The sequence below is a fragment of the Lycium barbarum genome, chromosome 1 (genome assembly GCF_019175385.1).
Source record: "Lycium barbarum isolate Lr01 chromosome 1, ASM1917538v2, whole genome shotgun sequence".
Taxonomy (NCBI): domain Eukaryota; kingdom Viridiplantae; phylum Streptophyta; class Magnoliopsida; order Solanales; family Solanaceae; genus Lycium; species Lycium barbarum.
This window is the reverse complement of record NC_083337.1, coordinates 3,230,274-3,250,207: the sequence shown is the minus strand read 5'-3', so window position 1 is coordinate 3,250,207 and position 19,934 is coordinate 3,230,274. Positions and strand designations below refer to the sequence as shown.

The 19,934-nt window shown below is 36.9% G+C and overlaps 2 protein-coding genes across 5 annotated transcripts; one reads left to right on the top strand and one right to left on the bottom strand.

Annotated features, from left to right (window-relative positions):
• LOC132629184 (uncharacterized) lies at window positions 1-5,886 on the bottom strand. Of its 4 annotated transcripts, XM_060344915.1 has the most exons (4): window positions 5,067-5,886; window positions 1,337-1,454; window positions 555-810; window positions 1-487 (listed from the first exon to the last, which is right to left on the bottom strand). In XM_060344915.1, exons 1-3 carry the CDS (start codon window positions 5,750-5,752, stop codon window positions 592-594), a joined length of 1,023 nt encoding a protein of 340 aa, XP_060200898.1. In that variant the 5' UTR covers window positions 5,753-5,886; the 3' UTR covers window positions 1-487; window positions 555-591. The 4 variants fall into 4 exon arrangements, with proteins under 4 accessions (XP_060200898.1, XP_060200893.1, XP_060200907.1 ...); XM_060344910.1 differs by having other exon boundaries at window positions 1-810; window positions 5,067-5,883; XM_060344924.1 differs by lacking the exon at window positions 5,067-5,886 and adding an exon at window positions 4,562-5,034 and having other exon boundaries at window positions 1-810.
• Window positions 5,887-8,345: 2,459 nt separating this feature from the next.
• On the top strand, window positions 8,346-19,519 carry LOC132629167 (gamma-glutamyl hydrolase 2-like). The gene is made up of 10 exons (XM_060344898.1): window positions 8,346-8,702; window positions 14,445-14,531; window positions 14,702-14,791; window positions 15,387-15,481; window positions 16,267-16,327; window positions 16,737-16,826; window positions 16,955-17,017; window positions 18,094-18,182; window positions 18,857-18,949; window positions 19,035-19,519. The coding sequence occupies exons 1-10, from the start codon at window positions 8,427-8,429 to the stop codon at window positions 19,090-19,092; spliced, it is 1,002 nt and encodes a 333-aa protein (XP_060200881.1). The 5' UTR covers window positions 8,346-8,426; the 3' UTR covers window positions 19,093-19,519.
• The last annotated feature ends 415 nt before the right edge of the window (window positions 19,520-19,934 follow it).

Here is a 19,934-nt window from a genome sequence, read left to right as displayed (position 1 = left end):
TTTCATCCGATGTTTTCTTAATCCAATAAACACATGACACGTATTTTTCATATATCGTACATTCATGGAGAAAATTTTCGATATATTTTCTGCTAACGCAAATATTTGACTTTACTACACTTTGTTTATCGGTTTAAAGTCATCATATATCTTCTGCAAAAGTTGAATGAAATCTTGTTAAATATGTCTGTCCTTGGATCAAGAAAAAATATGTTCTGAAGGAGGCATTTACAGATTTCTTATAAGAAACAAACACTTGACTTCAGCCACCTCCACCAACTAAGATTCCACCACTTATCCAGAGATTCAACCCGACTACCCATCTTGGCACATAAATTCATATTAACATAGGCACTAGTCGTGGAATAAGCACGACAAAATATAGTGCAACCAGGTATAGAATTAGCAAGATCGTATCAGCATACCCGGCACCTGTACTGGTGGGAGGTAGAAGGTGCCTTGTGAAATTAGTCAAGGTGTGCGCAGGCTGACATAGACACCACGGTTATCAAAAAAGAAACAAAAAAAGATCGTGTCAGTATATAGCAATCTACCTGTATGCTGATCTACTTGTTTGATACTGAAGAAGCATTAACACACAGTTTGACTAAGTCTCAAAATGTCCATCAGCAATCGATTGACCGAAGTCTTTATTTCATCTGGTATTACTAACTGGGGAGGAACTGATTCCAGCGCGTACAGAGTAATAACCCGCATTACTACAGGCAACTGTAAATTGTTCATATCGCGGTTCCAAACACTCTGATTCACAAACTTGCATGACGCTTTTAAGGCACATTTGCTGCATACCTGAAGTGAACACATAACATTTCAGATAATGAGAGGAATAGGGAAGAAGGGGGGAGGAAATTTGAGAATGTCCTCAGAAAAAGAGGATTCAGCATCTTGTTTGATCTTAGGGAGCAGAGAAGGGAAGTTTAGCCTGTTTGGTCAACTTTCTCCAAGGTCAAAAGTGTTTTTCCCCAGATATAAGTGCTTTTTTTAAACTGACGTGTTTGGCCAAGCTTTAAGAGAAGAGAAAGTGCTTTTGAGTAGGAACAAAAGTTGTTTTTGAGAAGCTGCAAAATGTAGCTTCTCTCCAAAAGTACCTTTTTGGAAAGCACTTTTGAGAAAATATACTTAGAAGCACTTTTAAAAGCTTACCAGACACTAATTGTTGCTCAGAAGTGTTTGTCAAATTAATTAGCCAAACACAAACTACTTCTCACCAAAATACTCTTTTGAAAAGCACTTTTGATAAAAACACTTTTCAAGATAAGTTGATTTTAGAAGCTTGGCCAAACCGGTAAGTGTCCTAAGAGCAAAAGAGACTCACATTATCTTCTTGAATTCTGAAATATGCACGCAACCTCTTAGCAGAAAAAACAGTCTTCTTTGCGATAGAAGGGCAACCAAAAAGGGCCACCTTTTTCAAGTCACTGCCAGACAACCATCTGAACAACCAAGTTTAATAGATTAAGGAGCTGAATAAACAAAGTGTTTAAACTTAACGAAGCACAAAAGTTTAGCCCTAAATCGCCTATCACCTCTAATAAGTTTCTAGGTAAACAACGGATGCTTTGAGGGGGGAAATTGTATCCCAGTTTAATTTTTTTAAAAGAAAACTTTTCAGGCGGGTTGGGTTTTAATTTAATCCTGAATTAAAAATGTGACAAGCTTAGAAAATGACACATGGCTATTCTAAAGACCAAATTTGACCCAGGCTGGTCCGTAAGTTTGAGGGGTATGTTTGAGCCCAAAAAAACGTTAAGGGTATTTTTAGACTAAAAGGTTAACATAGGGTATATGTGAGTCATTTTCATAACGTTAGGGGGGTATTTTAGCCCTTTTCCGTTTCGAGTTTGAACCCCCCAAAAAATGACCATAGTGTTTCGTCAGTAACATACGCTCACATCATCGGCGATTCGACAAGTAATGTCAAACTTCTTCCTAGGCAAAAAGTTTGAATCTTTAAAGCGCTTCATTGTATAAATGTGTAACAAACATTACCATATCAGGTGAAAGCTCTTTGTACAACGTATGATCCTCCATAGTCAATGCTGCTGACTTTCTTGATTTACCCTCTTATTATCCTCCTCATTCACAAGCAATTCATGTAAATTTTTACTCTTTCCTCATTTCTTACTCTTTCCCTCATTTTCCGACAACCCAGTACCAATTCTAACCTCCTCCCAAATATTAGCTTTTTCATTTTTCCTTTTCTCCATTATCATGTACATTATCAGTTCCAAAACTATTAGCTTCTATGTTTGCATAAGGCTCAAAGCAAGTAATATCAAACTTCTTCCTAGGCAAAAAGTTTGAATCTTTAAAATACCCTTCTTTATTTAAATGTATCACAAACATCACCATATCAGGTGAAAGCTCTTTGAACACTGTATGATCATCCATAGTCAACGGCGTTGACTTTCTTGATTTTACCCTCTTATTATCCTCCTCATTCATAAAAAATTCATGTAATTTCTGGCTCTTTCCCTCATTTTCCGACACCCCATTACCATTTCTAGCCTCCTCCTTACTATTAGAAGAGACAAATACTTTATGTTTTTCAATAATTAGCATACTGAACTGTAGCAATCTTCTAGCAACATTGGAGGGCAGGCATATGGTGGATGAAGATACAGACAGAATTCTTTTGGGGCAAAGCAAAGGATGGAATTTACACTGTAAAGGAGAGTTATAACTACTGGAGCTCTCAAAATGGCATTCTTGAGGAATGGCCTTGGAAACATGTCTGGAGAACTAGGCAGCCTCTCAAAGTATCCTGCTTCACTTGGACTACTTTTAGAGAATCCTGCCTAACACAGGACAATCTCAAGAAGAAAGGAATAATTCTTATCAATAGATGTTTCATATGTGGGCAGGACAATGAAACGGTAAACCATCTATTTTTTACACTGTCCTGCAGCAGCTGACCTTTGGCATTTGTTCTACTCCTTAACTGGGCTTCACTGGGTAATGCCCTTATCAATGAAAGATGCCTATGCAAGCTGGTCACTGTGGAGAGTTGGAAAAACCATCCAAAGAATTTGGAGAATGATCCCTACAGTTATTTTTTGGTGTCTCTGGAGGGAGAGAAATAGCAGATGCTTTGATGGAATCTCAACTCCTATTAGTACTCTCAAGGCTAGATATTTAGAGTGCTTATTTAGTTGGCATTTTCTTACCCCTGTAAACAGTGTGGATACGTTTTTGGATTTTGTTAGTTCCCTGTCTTTAGCTTAGCTTAGTACAATAGGCAGGATTCCTTTTGGCTGTTTTAAAGGTTTTAGTCTAAGTTTGCTTCCTGTTTTGTTTTAAGCAGCTTCTTTTGCCCACCTGTAACCTTGCATCTTCTTGATGCTTTACTATTGACATTTGATTACTTTATCAACAAAAAAATTTAGCATACTGAATTCTATCAAAAATGTCATTATCGAAAGATTTTGGCAGACCAACAAAACACAAATTAGACTAATAAACCTCAACCAATAAACATAACACACAAAAAACTAATAGCAATCAATATGAAAATGCGCAAATATAACTAAAATTTGATCCTTACTTAGCAATCTCTACCAAACTGCTCAGCTGCATACTTAACAAAATCGCGAGCATAGCTATTCTCAAAGCAAGTAATATCAAACTTCTTTCTAGGCAAAAAGTTTGAATCTTTAAAATACCCTTCTTTATATAAATGTGTCACAAACATCACCATATCAGGTGAAAGCTCTTTGTACACAGTATGATCCTCCATAGTCAACGGCTCATTCACAAACAGTTCATGTACTCTTTCCCTCCAACACCCCATTACCATTTCTAGCCTCCTCCTTACAATTACACTTTTCATTTTTCCTCTTCTCCATTATCATATACTTTCATTTTTTTCCAATAATTAGCATACTGAATTCTATCTAAATTATCATTGTCGGCAGATTTTGGCAGATCAACAAAACACAAATTAGACTATGCTAAACTTAAATAATAAACATAACACACACAAAACTAATCGCAATCAATACGTAAACGGGCAAATGTAACTAAAATTTGATCCTTACTTAGCAATCTCCTGGTGATCTCTACCAAACTGCTCAGCTGCATACTTAACAAAATCGCGACCATAACTATTCTCAAAGCAAGTAATATCAAACTTCTTCCTAGGCAAAAAGTTTGAATCTTTAAAATACCCTTCTTTATATAAATGTGTCACAAACATCACCATATCAGGTGAAAGCTCTTTGTACACCGTATGATCCTCCATAGTCAACGGCTCATTCACAAACAGTTCATGTACTCTTTCCCTCCAACACCCCATTACCATTTCTAGCCTCCTCCTTACAATTACACTTTTCATTTTTCCTCTTCTCCATTATCATATACTTTCATTTTTTTCCAATAATTAGCATACTGAATTCTATCTAAATTATCATTATCGAAAGATTTTGGCAGACCAACGAAACACAAATTAGACTAATAAACCTCAACCAATAAACATCACACACAAAAAACTAATAGCAATCAATATGAAAATGCGCGAATATAACTAAAATTTGATCCTTACTTAGCAATCTCCTGGTGATCTCTACCAAACTGTTCAGCTGCATACTTCACAAAATCGCGACCATAACTATTCTCAAAGCAAGTAATATCAAACTTCTTCCTAGGGAAAAAGTTTGAATCTTTAAAATACCCTTCTTTATATAAATGTGTCACAAACATCACCATATCAGGTGAAAGCTCTTTGCAAACCGTATGATCCTCCATAGTCAACGGCTCATTCACAAACAGTCCATGTACTCTTTCCCTCCAACACCCCATTACCATTTCTAGCCTTCTCCTTACAATTACACTTTTCATTTTTCCTCTTCTCCATTATCATATACTTTCATTTTTTTCCAATAATTAGCATACTGAATTCTATCTAAATTATCATTGTCAGCAGATTTTGGCAGATCAACAAAAACACAAATTAGACTATGCTAAACTTAAATAATAAACATAACACACACAAAACTAATCGCAATCAATACGAAAACGGGCAAATGTAACTAAAATTTGATCCTTACTTAGCAATCTCCTGGTGATCTCTACCAAACTGCTCAGCTGCATACTTCACAAAATCGCGACCATAACTATTCTCAAAGCAAGTAATATCAAACTTCTTCCTAGGCAAAAAGTTTGAATCTTTAAAATACCCTTCTTTATATAAATGCTTCACAAACATAACCATATCAGGTGATAACTCTTTGTACACTGTATGATCATCCATAGTCAACGGCGTTGACTTTCTTGATTTCACCTCATTTACAAATAATTCATGTAATTTTTTACTCTTTACCTCATTTTCCAACACCCCATTTTTCCTATTATCCTTTTCATTTTTTCTCTTTTCTTGCAAAATCCTAACTTCATCCTCTAACTTGCTTAATCTACACTTTAGTCCCTTGTTTTCACTTTCATTGTCAGTTTCATCCTCACTTTCTGATTGTTCAGATTTTTCTAATAGACCAACAGATTCTTGAAAGAAAATACTCAATGGTTTCTTTGTTTTTTTCTTTTCTGAACTTGTTGGTTCTTTTTGTAACTGAGTTGAAACTGAAAAGGGTCTTAAAAAAGATGATGAAAATTGTGTAATTTGATATGGGGTTGAAGAGTTTAAGCATGTTGATGATATTATTGGGTTTAAGGCAAGTTTATGGAGTTGAAAATTTGTTAGAAAATGTAAAGATTGAATTTTTTTTAGGTGTATCATTGGTGGTTTTTTTTTTTTTTTGGTTATTTGGTGAATGGATTTTGGATGAGTGTATTGAGGGATGCCATTAGAGGGGTTTTAGGGGTTTTGCAGCAATGCATCTAAGGGTGATGACTGTAATTTATATTGTGTTGGGCCAAAAATAAAAGTGAATCGGGTTCCTTATTGGGCTAAATTCCGGGTCATTTGCACTTCTGTTCTATTTTGGGCTGGTATTTAATTTTTGTTTCATGGGACATAAATTTTTAACAAACTTACTCAAATGACTATCTTATTGTAGCTTTCTACCATTTATAGGTATCCTTTTAAATATTACTATTTGTAGCTATATTTTGGCAAAATAGTGTATGTTTTCGCGTGTATTTGTTGCCAACAAATACATGAGAACAAGATAAAAAAAAATATATGATCCTTGATTTTAGCCTTTAATGGTGGAGCTATTAAATTAGATATTAATATATATTTTTTTGATGTATTTTAGTGATTTTTTTTTTTTGCCATAATGTATTTCCGTGTCTTTGTTTTTATGTATTTCAGTGAATTTTTTTTATGTATTTTACTGATTTTTTTTTATGTATTTCAGTGGCTTTTTTTGATGTATTTCAAATACATTGTGTACATTCCAACTACTACGAAGCTAAATATATTCAAATTTTCATGTATTTGAATGGATTTCAACATATACATTCAGATACAAGATCAAAAAATTCAAATATATGACAAATACATTCAAAAAAATAATGTGTTTGGCTATTAACAAAATACACTAAAAAATGCACTCAAAAATACAAAGACAAATACATTCAAAATAATGTATTTGTGAGATGTAGATTTTTGAATGTATTTGTATTTGGCTTTTAACAAATACACATGGCCAGATCTGAGACACTACCACCACTAAAAAACCCTAATCTCTCCAACACCACCAAAATCCTAATCTGAGACACTACCACCACCAAAAACCCAAATCCGAGACACCACCACCACCAAAAAACCCTAATCTTTTCATCACCACCAAAACCCTAATCTCTCCACCTCTATGTCATCTTCTCCGCCGTCATCTCAAAATCAGTCCATCACCGCCGCCACCAACAATGCACACGGCCAGATCTGCAGAGTGAAAAGAGAGAGAGAGGGGTGAGCACAGAGGGAGACGGAGAAGAGAGAGAAGGGTGAGCATAGAGGGAGAGGGAGAAGAGAGAGGGGGGCGGTGCTGCTATGGTGGTGGTGGTTGAGAGAAGGGGAGAGAGATTTTTTAGTGTTTTGAGAAATGAAAAATCTGAAATGGGTAGTGATTGAGAAAAAAGAAAGATATATGTGTTTGGGTATGTATTTTTTGATATAGCTACCATTTGTAATTTAGAAAAGTTAATTAGTTATTAAATATAATTAAATAAAAGGATAGTAATATTAATAATTAGGTCTTAAAAGAAGCTACAATGAGTAAAAATTCCTAAATTTTTCGTCTTTTTGCGCGGATTGTTCTTCATTTGGGATGGTCTTTAATTTTTGTCCTTCAAATTGGTGGTCTTTAAATTTTATCCCTCAAATTAATGATTTTTAATTTTTGTATTCTGCCTTTGCAAGGCAGAATTTGTAAAATTAGCCATGCGACTGCCTCAACGCAGAATTTGCATGGCCAGTTTTGCAAATTTTGGCTTAAGGCCTTAAAGCAGAATTTACAAAGACAGAGGACAAAAATTAAAGACCACCAATTTAAGGACAAAAAATTAAAGACCACCCCCGGCGAAAGACAATCCTGCAAATTGCACTAAATTTCTTAGAATCATAATCATATTATCTTAAACAACTTATGTCTATAAGTTCAGTTTTAAAGGATAAAAATTAAAGACCAACCTATTTGAAGGGAAGTCCTGCAATTAAATACGACTGAGTTGGGCTGAGAATTTTGTAACTGATCTGTATTAATGGGGTAAAGTTCACAAATAATCAATTTTAACACTGTCGTTTAACTTATGCCTGCTTTTAATTTTTTTGTACGTGCACCTATTTCGGACGATGTTAAAGTTGATCTTAATAAAGTCTACTCCATACACAAAATATCTGAAGTTTTCATATGATTGAAATTTAGGCACATATAGTTCAGCCATTTCTGTTTGAACTATTTGAGTTATTTTTCCTTGAACTTCAATTTGAAGTTCCGTCATATTTATCCTACTTCGAGCACACATAGTTGAAGTTAAGCCACTTTTATTTGACTTCCACCCTTTTTTGCTTGAGAATTTCAATATTTTTTCCTTACTTCAATCATTTTTATCCGAACTTCATGCACTTATAGCTGACGTTCAAGCCAAAGTAGTTTATCTGGGATAAAATTTATACTTTATTTGGTTGAAGGGATAAATTTATACCTTCAACCAAACAAAATATAAACTTTATGCAAGACTCAATCTTGAATAACCCATTTTATCTCATCAAACTTGATAGTGCTTTATCCCATCTCTCAAATGAAATAAATTAATTCTGAAAACTTTAATTTCAAGACTATAATCCCGGAATAACTTATTCCGTGTATCACGCGGCCCCTTTTTTGTCATTTTATCAGATTTTAATAGTAGTATTTTATCATCCTAACTTTCCTATCCAATACTCAAAGGACCAGATTTCAACTGGAGGAGAAAAAATCAATTCTCCTCCAATTTCATCAATCCAAATGGGGACTTATTTTTGTATTCTCTTTTTCACTATTCTCATCCAATTAATGGCTACTACTGTAAAACCCCAGCCCATCTGTCCTGGAACTGATCCTACACTTAATTATCGTCCGGTCATTGGAATTGTTAGTCATCCTGGTGATGGAGCTTCAGGCCGTCTCAATAATGCCAGTGATGTCTCTTACATAGCTGCTTCTTATGTTAAGTTAGCTGAAATGGCTGGTGCTAGAGTTATTCCTCTTATATATACTGAGTCTCCTGAAATTCTCAATCAAGTAATATTATACTTCCTCTTCCTTTAATTCAGCTTTACTTAGTGTTGTTGGAAATTCGATTTTAGCATCTAGTATGAAATGGGTCTGAATCAGGGTGGAGCTGGTGTGTTTGATATGACGGAAAATGTTTTCCAGGAAAATATTTTTTAAGGAGAATAAGTGATTTTTCTACTCATTTTCTCGTGTTTGGTAGGAAGTTGGAAAATGTCATTTTTAAGAGCATTTGCATATTCAAAGCAACACTATGAGCCTGTTTGGATGGGTTTATGCCTATAAGCTGCAAACAACTTATAAGCTAAAAAAAATAAGTTGGGTAGTCTAACTTATTTTTTTGGCTTATAAGCTGTTTTCAGCTTATAAGCTGCTTTAGATAAGCTAAGTCAAATGGGCCCAATTATTTTTTTGAACTTATTTTAAGCACAAAATGACTTTAAGCTGGCCAGCCAAACACTCAAAAAAACTGAAAACAGCTTATAAGCAACTTATAAGCCAATCCAAACGGGCTCTATGAGGTTTTTGAATATAGAGTGCAACTTTTGGTGGTTTGGGGGGGTGGGGGAGGGGTAGAGTTGGGGTGATGGCAGGTCTGGTGGCGGGGTGGGTGGGGGTCGAGGTGGGGGGTTTGAGGGTTGGGGTTGGCCGGTGGGTGGGGGGTTGGGGGGTGGGTAGGTAGTTAGGTGGTTAACGTAGATTCTGTAATCCTAACTAACTTTCCTATTCAATACTCAAAAACCAATTTTCCTCCAATTTCATCTTTCATCATACTGTACCAATCCAAATGGGGACCTGTTTTTGAGTTTCCTTTTTCACAATTCTCATCCAATTAATGGCTACTATTGCAAAATCCCAACTCATCGAATCCCAATTGAATTTCCCTACCTGTCCTGCAACTGATTCTTCGCTTAATTATCGGCCGGTCATCGGAATTGTTAGTCATCCCGGTGATGGAGCTTCAGGCCGCCTCAATAACGCCAGTGATGTCTCTTACATTGCTGCATCTTATGTTAAGTTTGTTGAAATGGCTGGTGCTAGAGTTATTCCTCTCGTATATACTGAGCCTCGTGAAATTCTCAATCAAGTAAATACTATACATCCTCTAATTTAGCGTTTGTTAGTGTTTTTGGCAAAGTTATTTTATACATCGGCATCTAGTATGAAACTGGGTCTGAATTGAGGGAATTGGTACAGAGGATTTATGTAGCTGATCACAACACGTTTAGGGATTTAGAAGTAGTTGATTGATTGACTTATTGTTCATTTCACAAGTCTACTGTTAAATAAGGAAGTTGCAGCCAAGTAAAAATAATATACTACTATGATGAACTGTGAACTTTCGCATCTAGTATGAAATGGCTGGTGCTAGAGTCATTCCGCTTGTATATACAGAGCCTCGAATTTTCAGTTAAGTAATTATTTTATACTTTCTCCCTATAATTCAGCTTTACTTAGTATGTTGGAAAATCGATATTTGTACATCGGTGTCTAATATAAATTGGGTCGGAATATAGGGAATAGATACAGAGGATTCATATAGTTGATCACAACAAATTTGCAGAAATAGCTGGTGCTAGAGTCACTCTACTTATATATTCCGAGCCTCCTGAAATTCTCAATCAAGTAAATATGTACTTCCTTTAATTCAGCTTCATTCAGTGTTTTGGAAAATTGATTTTTATGCATCGGCATCTGGTATGAAATGGGTTGGAAGAGAGGGAATTGGAACAGAGTTATTTGTGTAATTGATCGCAACAAGTTTGGGATTTAGGAGTAGTTGATTGATTGACTGATTGGTCTTTATACATGTCTAGTGTTAAATAAGGAAGTTGCAGCCAAGTAAAATTAGTGTAACTATGATGAACTGCTTGAACATCCGCATGTAGTACGAAAAGGGTCTGAATGGAAGTTATGGATGCAAAGTATTCACGGAGCTGGTTTAACTTGTTTGAGATTGAGACAAAGTGATATGATTAGGAATACACGTAGCAGAATAATAAATAATAAACTAATTAATAAGGAAACAACCTCTTGCAGAAATGCAGGGTAAGGCTGCGTACAATAGGCCCATGTGGTCTGGTGCTTATCCGGACCCGGCGCATAGCGGGAGCTTAGTGCACCAGGCTGCCGAATTAATAAACATAGAATGGTAGAAATCCCTAAAAGAATTGAAGAACAGAAAGAATCTTAGACCCTGATTAAACATCTATGTTAACAATTTAAGTTTGCGGAACTGACTGGTGCTAGAATTATTCCCCTTGTATATACTGAGGCTTCTGGATGTTAGGTCAAGTAAATATTACTTGTCATCCCTTTTGATTTGGTTTTCCTTAGTTGTTCTAGAAAAGCATTTTCTGGATTGATCTAGTTAAGCCATAATTCAATGATGTTTTCACAAGTTTATGGATAAATAAAAAGAATTTTATTCCATTTGCCTAAGTCTTGGTGGAGATAGTTCTTCTACTTGTGCAAAGATGGAGGTAATGGGGTTATTCAAATAAGTCATGGTTCCCATGGTTTTTTCAGGTTACAAATTCTGTGCTAATTTGGTTGATCCAGAATAAATGGTTAAACATTCCATTTGGGGGTCTGATCTTGACCTCTTCTATATGGAATTCATTCTCACTTGGTGCACTAGTTGGCCGGGACACTTCTACCGTATAAATAAAAAAGAAAAAGGGCTGCAACTGAATAAAATATTCTAATTGATCAAGCATCTGAACGTCCACGTCTGCTGTAGTATGAAACTGGTCTGGTAGAGTGCATGGATACAGAGCATTTGTATATCTGATGTCAACTCATTTGGGTTTGAAGCATAGTTGATTAGATTGACTAATTGACCTTCTCACAAATTTCTAAAACTACTTAGCTCCTTATCATTGAAGTGTGTCACCATCTTATCTAAAAGCAAGCTTAAACTGTTATAGAGAACACAGATTTATTTACTTCATTATGGCTTCAACATGTCCCTCACGTGCGAGCTTGACTCATTGTTATAGCCCAAACACGTTGATTTTTTTATTTTTGGTGGTTGTAAGACTCGAATCTAGGACATTTGTTTGTTCTCATACCATGTTGAAGTGTGTGACTATCTCATGATCTCGAATGGGTTGTGATCCTCCTTATATGGTCTTGGGACCCCCCCCCCCCCCCCCCCCCCCACGCTCATGAGGTAGTGTTAGGCCCAAGATCCACTTCTTCAAACCCCCCCCCCCCACTCATGAGGCTGTGTTTGGGGTTGTGTTAGGCCCAAGATCCACTTCTTCACATGGTATCAAGTCAAACCCATTGATCTCTATGTTATAGTTCTCAATGTTAGATCTCCGTGTTATGTTATCGACGCTCTAGTTGTCCCCTCCAAGGCGTGCGGTGGAGTGTTAAGTCCCACATTGGTTGAGAGAAAAGAATCATCCCCTTATGAGCTAGCTTTTGCTGTCGAGTTAGGCCCAAAGTCCATTTCTCCACACTTCAACAACAACAACAACCCAGTGAAATCCCACATCGTGGGATCTGGGAAGGGTAGAGTGTCTGCAGACCTTACTCCTACCAAGGTAGGACGGCTGTTTTCGAAAGATCCTCGGCTCAATAAAAGTATAAAAGAAGTCAGATAAGGTTAAGAAAATCAAAGCGATATGAAATGAAATAATGCAAGCGACACAGATAACACAGGCTAATCAAAGCACAAGAAATAACAGATAATAGCAGAAATCTGAGCAGAAGAAATTATATTGCGATAATGCGACTACTAATAAGAACGGAAAACGAGACTATCTACTAGCCTTCTACCCTAATTTGGGTCCTCCAAACCCTCCTATCTAAGGTCATGTCCTCGGTAAGCTGTAGTTGCGCCATGTCGTGTCTAATTACCTCTCCCCAATACTTCTTCGGTCTACCCCTACCTTGTCTGAAACCATCCATGGCCAACCTCTCACACCTCCGCACTGGGGCATCTGTGTCTCTCCTCTTCACATGCCCAAACCATCTCAATCTCGCTTCTCGCATCTTATCTTCCACCGAGGCCACCCCCACCTTATCCCGAATATGCTCATTCCTAATCCTGTCACTCCTGGTGTGGCCACACATCCATCTTAACATTCTCATCTCGGCAACTTTCATCTTTTGCACGTGGGAGATCTTAACCGGCCAACACTCCGCCCCATACAACATAGTCGGTCTAACCACCACTTTGTAGAACTTGCCCTTAAGTTTTGGTGGCACCTTCTTGTCACATAGCACTCCGGAAGCAAGCCTCCATTTCATCCACCCTGCCCCAATACGATGTGTGACATCATCGTCAATCTCCCCGCAGCTTTGCAGAATAGACCCAAGGTACTTGAAATTACTTATCTTCTGGACGGCCTAGGTACCAAGTCTCACTTCCAAGCCAGCCTCCTGAGGTGCTTCACTGAACTTACACTCCAAGTACTCTGTCTTGGTCCTAAACCCTTTAGACTCCGGAGTATGTGTCCAACTCTCCAGCTTAGCGTTAACTCCGCTACGAGTCTCGTCGATCAGTACTATATCGTTCGCGAACAACATACACCATGGCACCTCACCTTGAATTTGCCGTGTCAATTCATCCATCACCAAGGCAAATAAAAACGGACTAAGAGCTGATCCTTGATGCAACCCCATCACAACTGGAAAGTGCTCTGAGTCTCCTACTGTCCTTACCCTGGTTTTGGCTCCCTCATACATGTCCTTGATCACCCTAATGTACGCCACAGGTACACTTTTAGCCTCCAAGCATTTCCATAGGATCTGTCTTGGAACTTTGTCATAAGCCTTTTCTAGGTCGATGAATACCATGTGTAAGTCCTTCTTCCTCTCCCTATACTGCTCCACCAACCTTCTCACAAGATGGATGGCTTCTGTAGTTGAGCGTCCCGGCATGAATCCGAACTGGTTCTCTGAAATAGACACATCTCTCCTCACCCTCATCTCCACCACCCTTTCCCACACTTTCATAGTATGGCTTAGCAGCTTGATACCTCTATAGTTGTTGCAACTCTGGATATCTCCCTTATTCTTGTATAGAGGGATCATTACACTCGCCCTCCATTCTTCGGGCATCAATGTTGTCTTAAAGATGACATTAAACAACCTAGTCAGCCACTTCAAACCTGCCGTGCCCACGCTCTTCCAGAATTCCCCAGGAATCTCGTCAGGTTCGGTCGCTCTTCCCCTGCGCATCCTACGAACAACACCCTTAACCTCGTCAACCTTAATACTCCTGCAATACCCAAAATCGTGACGCCTTCCTGTATGTTCTAATTCTCCCAACACAATGTCTCTGTCCCCTTCTTCATTCAAGAGTTTGCAGAAGTATGACTGCCATCTCCGTCTAATGAGAGTCTCCTCTACCAATACTTTGCCATGCTCGTCCTTGATGCACTTTACTTGATCCACATCACGTGCCTTTCTCTCCCTCGCCTTGGCTAGCCTGAACAATTTCTGGTCCCCTCCTTTCTCTTCTAGTTCAGCATACATGCGTTCAAAAGCTGCCGTTAATTTTAGCTTTAATTTTAGCTCTTTCTTGTTTTTGGAAATAACAAGAATCCCTTTGCTTTCCTTCCAATTCATCACCATCATTAACGTATTATTGCTTATATTAAATGATGATTGTGTACATATTAGCCTGAAGATATCTAAAGACCAATATGTTATCACAAAGACTTGACAAAGCATGCTATTAGCTGTCATCTTCACATTTGCAGTGTGGCATATATTAATTCAATGTCTGTGCAGAAACTTAATCTAGTAAATGGAATTATCTTCACTGGAGGGCGGGCCAAGGAGGGTCTCTACTTTGACGTTGTTAAAGGGATATTCAAGGTAACTTATCTGCTGCTTGTACACTTGCCTCTAATCATGTCACTGCTGCTGCATTTTTTCTTCACTTGAAAAATCCCCTGTATTCAAGGAGGGTTGTTCTTGTTCACTTTGGAGGAGTTTGTTATCAACATTGTTGTACAATGATTGTAAGCTTTTTCCTGATATTGCAGAAAGTTTTGGAGAATAACGATGCGGGTGAGCATTTCCCTCTTCTTGCCATCTGCTTGGGTTTTGAACTTTTGACAATGATCATCTCCAAGGTAATGAAGGTGAATAGGAAGATAGAGTTGGTACTTTTAAGTGTATCAGAAGGCACTTAAATTGAGAACTCAGAACTTTTTCACACAATTTGATTTGTGCTATAGACACTTGATGTGAAATTATCTGGACTAGAGAACAAACTTAAATGAGGTATACGATTTTTATGGGAAGCCAGAAAGAGCTTATGCATTTTGGATAACATTTAAGCTCCTAATACTTGTGCTTTCTTTATCCGGAAACTCAAATATCTCTATGAATAGGTTATAAAGATGCTCGTTGTTTGTGGTATGTATGCGAGTTTAGTCGATTATTCTACAGTAGTAATTTTGGGTAAGATTCCAAGGGCAGTTTTGACTTTTGAGGTAGAAGAAAGAAAAGGGTGTTGGATCATATCTTGATGAGGAGTAAGATGTTATTGCAGATAAGATCAGTAATCGATATTGAATAATATATTTTGGTCACTTGGACATTATATTTGCTATTTCTTTCTGGTTTAAATTTGTGTAGTGAGTTCTAATTCACTGTATCAATGCTTCACTCGTATTTTCTTCTGTTCTCGTGAGTTGATTCTAACATGTTCTTTGGATGTAATAGGACAATAACATTCTTGAGGAATTCAGTGCGTCGCATCAAGCGTCTACAGTACAATTTGTAGAAAATATAAAACTTGAAGGAACAGTTTTTGGAAGGTATAAATTTCCTTTTCATGTCGCCTTTTATTTTCTTTTTCCCTCTTTCTTTCTTCTCTTATTTCCTCCTCCGTTTTCATTCCATTATTTTAAAGGCTTTAATGGCTAGATTTTAAAAGAAACTTCAAGTTCAGGTGCCTGATTGACAGAAAATAATAAATAGTGTATGTGTGTTTCAGATTTTGAAAATTCGAAGGGTTTGTATAATCCTTTTTTACTTGTGGTATTAATTATCACATAATAAGAAAGTGTGGGTATTTGAAACAGCCAAGATTAAGACCTGGTATTGCAATCTAATTTGCTATAAGTGTCAATATCTCTTGCACCTGTGATTCTGAAATGACTGTTTTGATTGTAAGACTGATTAAAAAGGAACTGATTTTGTAAACTATGATAACTGGAGAACCAGTTTTGAACTGGTGTGACATGCATGTGAACACTTAGTGAGGTATGAAAATACACTAGAGACTAGCAAGAAATTGCATGTAATAATACTGGATGCTTAAATCCACCCGTATAGGATACGTATCCATAACCGAGTTCATGTACAATAGGTTATGAGCATAGTGGAAACTGCGAAGGCATTGTCTCTTTTTTTTTTTTTCTGCTGATATTCTGATTGAACTGTGACAACCCACATTTGCAATAAATTAAGCAATGCATATGGTTACTCATGTAATATGAACATTTATATTATTTGACAACTATGTCAACAGTTTTACAATGTGTGAAGGGGCCTATGGTAATTCTAATTTTGACAATTGGCTATCATCTGTTTCCTGCAGGTTTCCCCCTGTGCTGCTAAAGAAGATGAGTACACATTGCATTGTGATGCAAAATCATCGTGTGCGTTTCACACGATAGTTTTTTCTTTTCCTTTTGTCGCACTTCCATTTCTGTAGATTATTTGTGGTCAGTACAAGATTTACTGTTTTTTTCTCTTTTCCCAGTGGAGATTGTGATGACTTCACGATCATACTCCTTGTACTTTCTGAGATCATGATTGCTCCTGAATGGTACTCTATAGTAAAAGTATTATGTCTAATATGATCACAGCATAAAAAGCCTATGTATTAGTGCAATGATGGGGAGAAAACAGTTTCAAACGAATGATTCATGCTAATCTTAGAATGGAATCTATGCATGCTAGATATTATCATTGGCTTTCAGTTTTTGTCTATATTTATCCTAGGACCTTACTTGGCACTTTTGGAATGCTGTGATGAGGCTGAATAATTGTTTCCTCATGCTACAGTTTGGTATATCACCAGAAAGGCTTCAAGCAAATAAAGATTTGTGTAGCTTTTTCAGGATATTGACGACTAGTGTTGATAAGAAAAACAAGGTACAGGACTTGTTTTATCCCTTTACCCCCTCTGAGATATCTGTGAGAATCTCATCAAATTGTATGGAGTCTAGTATAAATCTAGTTTTAACTTTTTTGTTTCTGATTTGTTTAAAATATTGATTCAGGTTTATGTCTCCAGTGTTCAAGCACAACGCTATCCCATAACTGCACTCCAGTGGCACCCAGAGGTACTGTCTTTATATACTGTTATCTGGTCTGTATTTCTATTTGAGACAAACAGGATTTAGTTGTTGTCTGAAATACAGAGAAAGTAGTGCTTAGATCTGACCACATATCAGGTGGCATGCATATCTTATGTGCTGCAGTTTTTTTTTTTTTTTTTTTGTTTTGTTTTGTTTTGTGTGTGTGTGGGGATTTGTTGGAGAAATACAAAAATGGTCCTTTATGTTTGGGGGAGATTCAAAATAGTCCCTTAAGTATGCACTTAACAATTTTAGTCCTTTAAGTTTGCCAAAAGTTAACACTTTTAGTCTGCGTCAAATATTTACTGAACTTTGTCTGGTAGATTTGACGGGAACTATACATTTAGTGGTACAATTTTTGTAGTTTTTGCTATTTTTACTTTATTTCTAGAGTCTGGTGTAGTTTTTTAGGTATAATTTCTGCTATATTTTTTTTTATATCTTTTTAGTGTCTAGTGTAGTTTTTTGTGTTGCATATTTTAGGATTTGGTGGGACTTTCTTGGTGTTTAAACCTTTTCTTCCATTGTTTCCGTGAAATCCAACAGACAGAATTCGGTAAATATTTGACGGCGACTAAAAGTGTTAAACTTTTGGCCAACTTGAAGGACCAAAACTGTTGAGAGACTATTTTGTACCTACCCTCAAACATAAAGGACCATTTTTGTCATTTTCTCGGATTTGTTGCTTTTACCTATTATTTAAATATCTTATTACAGTTTGCTCTGTAAGGTTAGGGGTAGTTTTCTGTCAGACAAGCATGACTTAAAATTTAAATCACGCTTCTTCTTTTCAGAGAAAGCATGATTTAGAATTTTGTATCTGAAACGGTATTGCCAACAATATGTATTCTCCCATGTCTAATTGGGGATGACCATAGGAATGATTACATGACTTATAAGGTTCTATTAAGTGAGGAGTAGTGATACAAATTTTTTACATGCTTGCCTAGCTATTTCCTTGAAGGGAATGGTTGAACTTAATGTGAGAATTCAAACTATTTGACGCCATTTTCCATCCGAAGTTTGAAATTTAACTGCATTAGTTCCTCATGTCATTGCAGAAAAATGTTTTTGAGTGGGGCTCATCACAGATTCCACATACGGAGGATGCAGTCCAAGTAACTCAACATGTTGCCAACTATTTTGTCAGGTGTTAACCTTTTCTTCACAGTGTTCTTGTCCCGTAGGGGTGGGGGATCTTGGAATTAGTTCAGACCCAGCACACAATAGGAAGGCAGGAGAATGCTTTCCAATTTCAAGTACTTGATGTTCACATTTAATTTGGAAAATGATTTGTGATATCGATTTGTTTACAAAATGAAACTGCAATAAATTTTGCATAAAACTCATGCTTTTCTGAAGGGAAGTTATAAGGTGATCATCCCATGTTGTGCTAGATTTATGTTAGGAAAGTAGGGAAACTGTTTTTTTGTTCCTTCTTTTTTTTTTTTTTTTTTTTTTTTGGCTGAGAAGGGAAACTGGAACTGTCGGACAACCTCTTTTGTCAGTGTAGATATATGAACTTTGCAGGTAATTTGAAATAAGTTGGCTTGAAATCTTACTTTTGGTGCAAGCTTTTGAAATTCTCTCTCTCTTCGTCTCCGGTGACGACTGTTTTACTGTTTTATAACTTGATTTAAGAAAATGACGGAGAAGCACAAGAACACCCATTTATGTTAATCCAAAATTATTAGCTCATTTCTCAGTTCTTTCACGCTCTGTCTGCAGTAGGAAGTGAGCCAAAGTTATCCCAGAACCTGTCAAATTTCTAATTACTCTTTTGCCTCTTCTATTTCTTTGTTTTTGTTTCTTTGTAAATTGCAGCGAAGCTAGAAAATCTTCTAATAAGCCAGTGAATAGCAAATTGCTTGATCACCTCATCTACAACTACAGTCCCTCTTATGCTGGGAAGGTTCGGTAAGTCCACAGTACCCTCTTACTGGTTGAGATTCTTGAGAATTAGCTGAACAAAATTCAAGATTCTCGTGCCCGTGTAATGTAGGGGGAGTTTTGAGGAGGTTTACCTTTTCACTCCACGTCCCACCTTGAGCTCTCTGTAGATGGCAAGTGAACTGCAAAGCATTGGCCAATTGCCTGCCCCAAAGATTATAGATGAAGAGAGTTGACATCAGTGGATGTTGCCACGGTTTGGGCTCATCTTCAATCTCCTGTTATCCAGCGACCCCCCGAAAATGAATAGCTTTAAACTATTTGTATAATGGTTGTATACAGTTTGCATGATTTAAATTGGGCACAAGTCTGTGAGCCTTCATGTTTGTGGAGTCTTTGAGTCCAAATCACCATGGACTCACTGAAACCCACAAGTGTTTGTACTAGAACATTAAGCTTGTATCTTGTTTGGTGGGATGTAATTACAAATTTCTGTAACTTGTGAAAGAATCTTTTGTACTAGAAAGAAAGACAAATAATACTGATAACATTCAACCATCGTTAATAATATTGTTTACTACGATTAAGTACTTTCAACATGGATCAATGTTATTTTTCTAGACAACAGTGTAGTATGGTAAAAAGTTCACGGATACCTTATTTGCATACTGTCATTTAATCTGTATCCATTTTTTTATTTCTTTTGCACGTCTTCCACTTCTAAACAACTTAAGGCATGTGGTGTATTTCTGGCACTTGTGGTAGAAATGGTTGAATTCAGTCATATGTACTGTATACATGAACTTCGAGCAAAAATGTTTGTACTTCAACTATATATGTTTGAACTTCAGTCAGAAAGGGTTGATATGTCTCTGAACTAAAGCGAAAAATGATTGAATTTCAACCATATGAAGCTTTGGACATTTGGTTAGACGCCACATGTTTTAAAGTGATAGACTTGCAAATTTTTATGCCCTCCGGGTATGACACTAAAACGGTGATCCCAAAATTA

Excerpts from the sequence above, each read along its gene's own strand:
- LOC132629167 (XM_060344898.1), top strand. The coding sequence starts at position 8,427 with ATGGGGACTTATTTTTGTATTCTCTTTTTCACTATTCTCATCCAATTA. Across the intron at positions 17,018-18,093 it reads CACTCCAGTGGCACCCAGAG|AAAAATGTTTTTGAGTGGGG; the intron begins GTACTGTCTTTA and ends ATGTCATTGCAG. Across the intron at positions 18,183-18,856 it reads GTTGCCAACTATTTTGTCAG|CGAAGCTAGAAAATCTTCTA; the intron begins GTGTTAACCTTT and ends TGTAAATTGCAG.
- LOC132629184 (XM_060344915.1), bottom strand. The coding sequence starts at position 5,752 with ATGATACACCTAAAAAAAATTCAATCTTTACATTTTCTAACAAATTTT. Across the intron at positions 1,455-5,066 it reads GATCACCAGGAGATTGCTAA|ATGGTTGTCTGGCAGTGACT; the intron begins GTAAGGATCAAA and ends TTGGTTGTTCAG. Across the intron at positions 811-1,336 it reads TCAGAATTCAAGAAGATAAT|GTATGCAGCAAATGTGCCTT; the intron begins GTGAGTCTCTTT and ends TGTTCACTTCAG.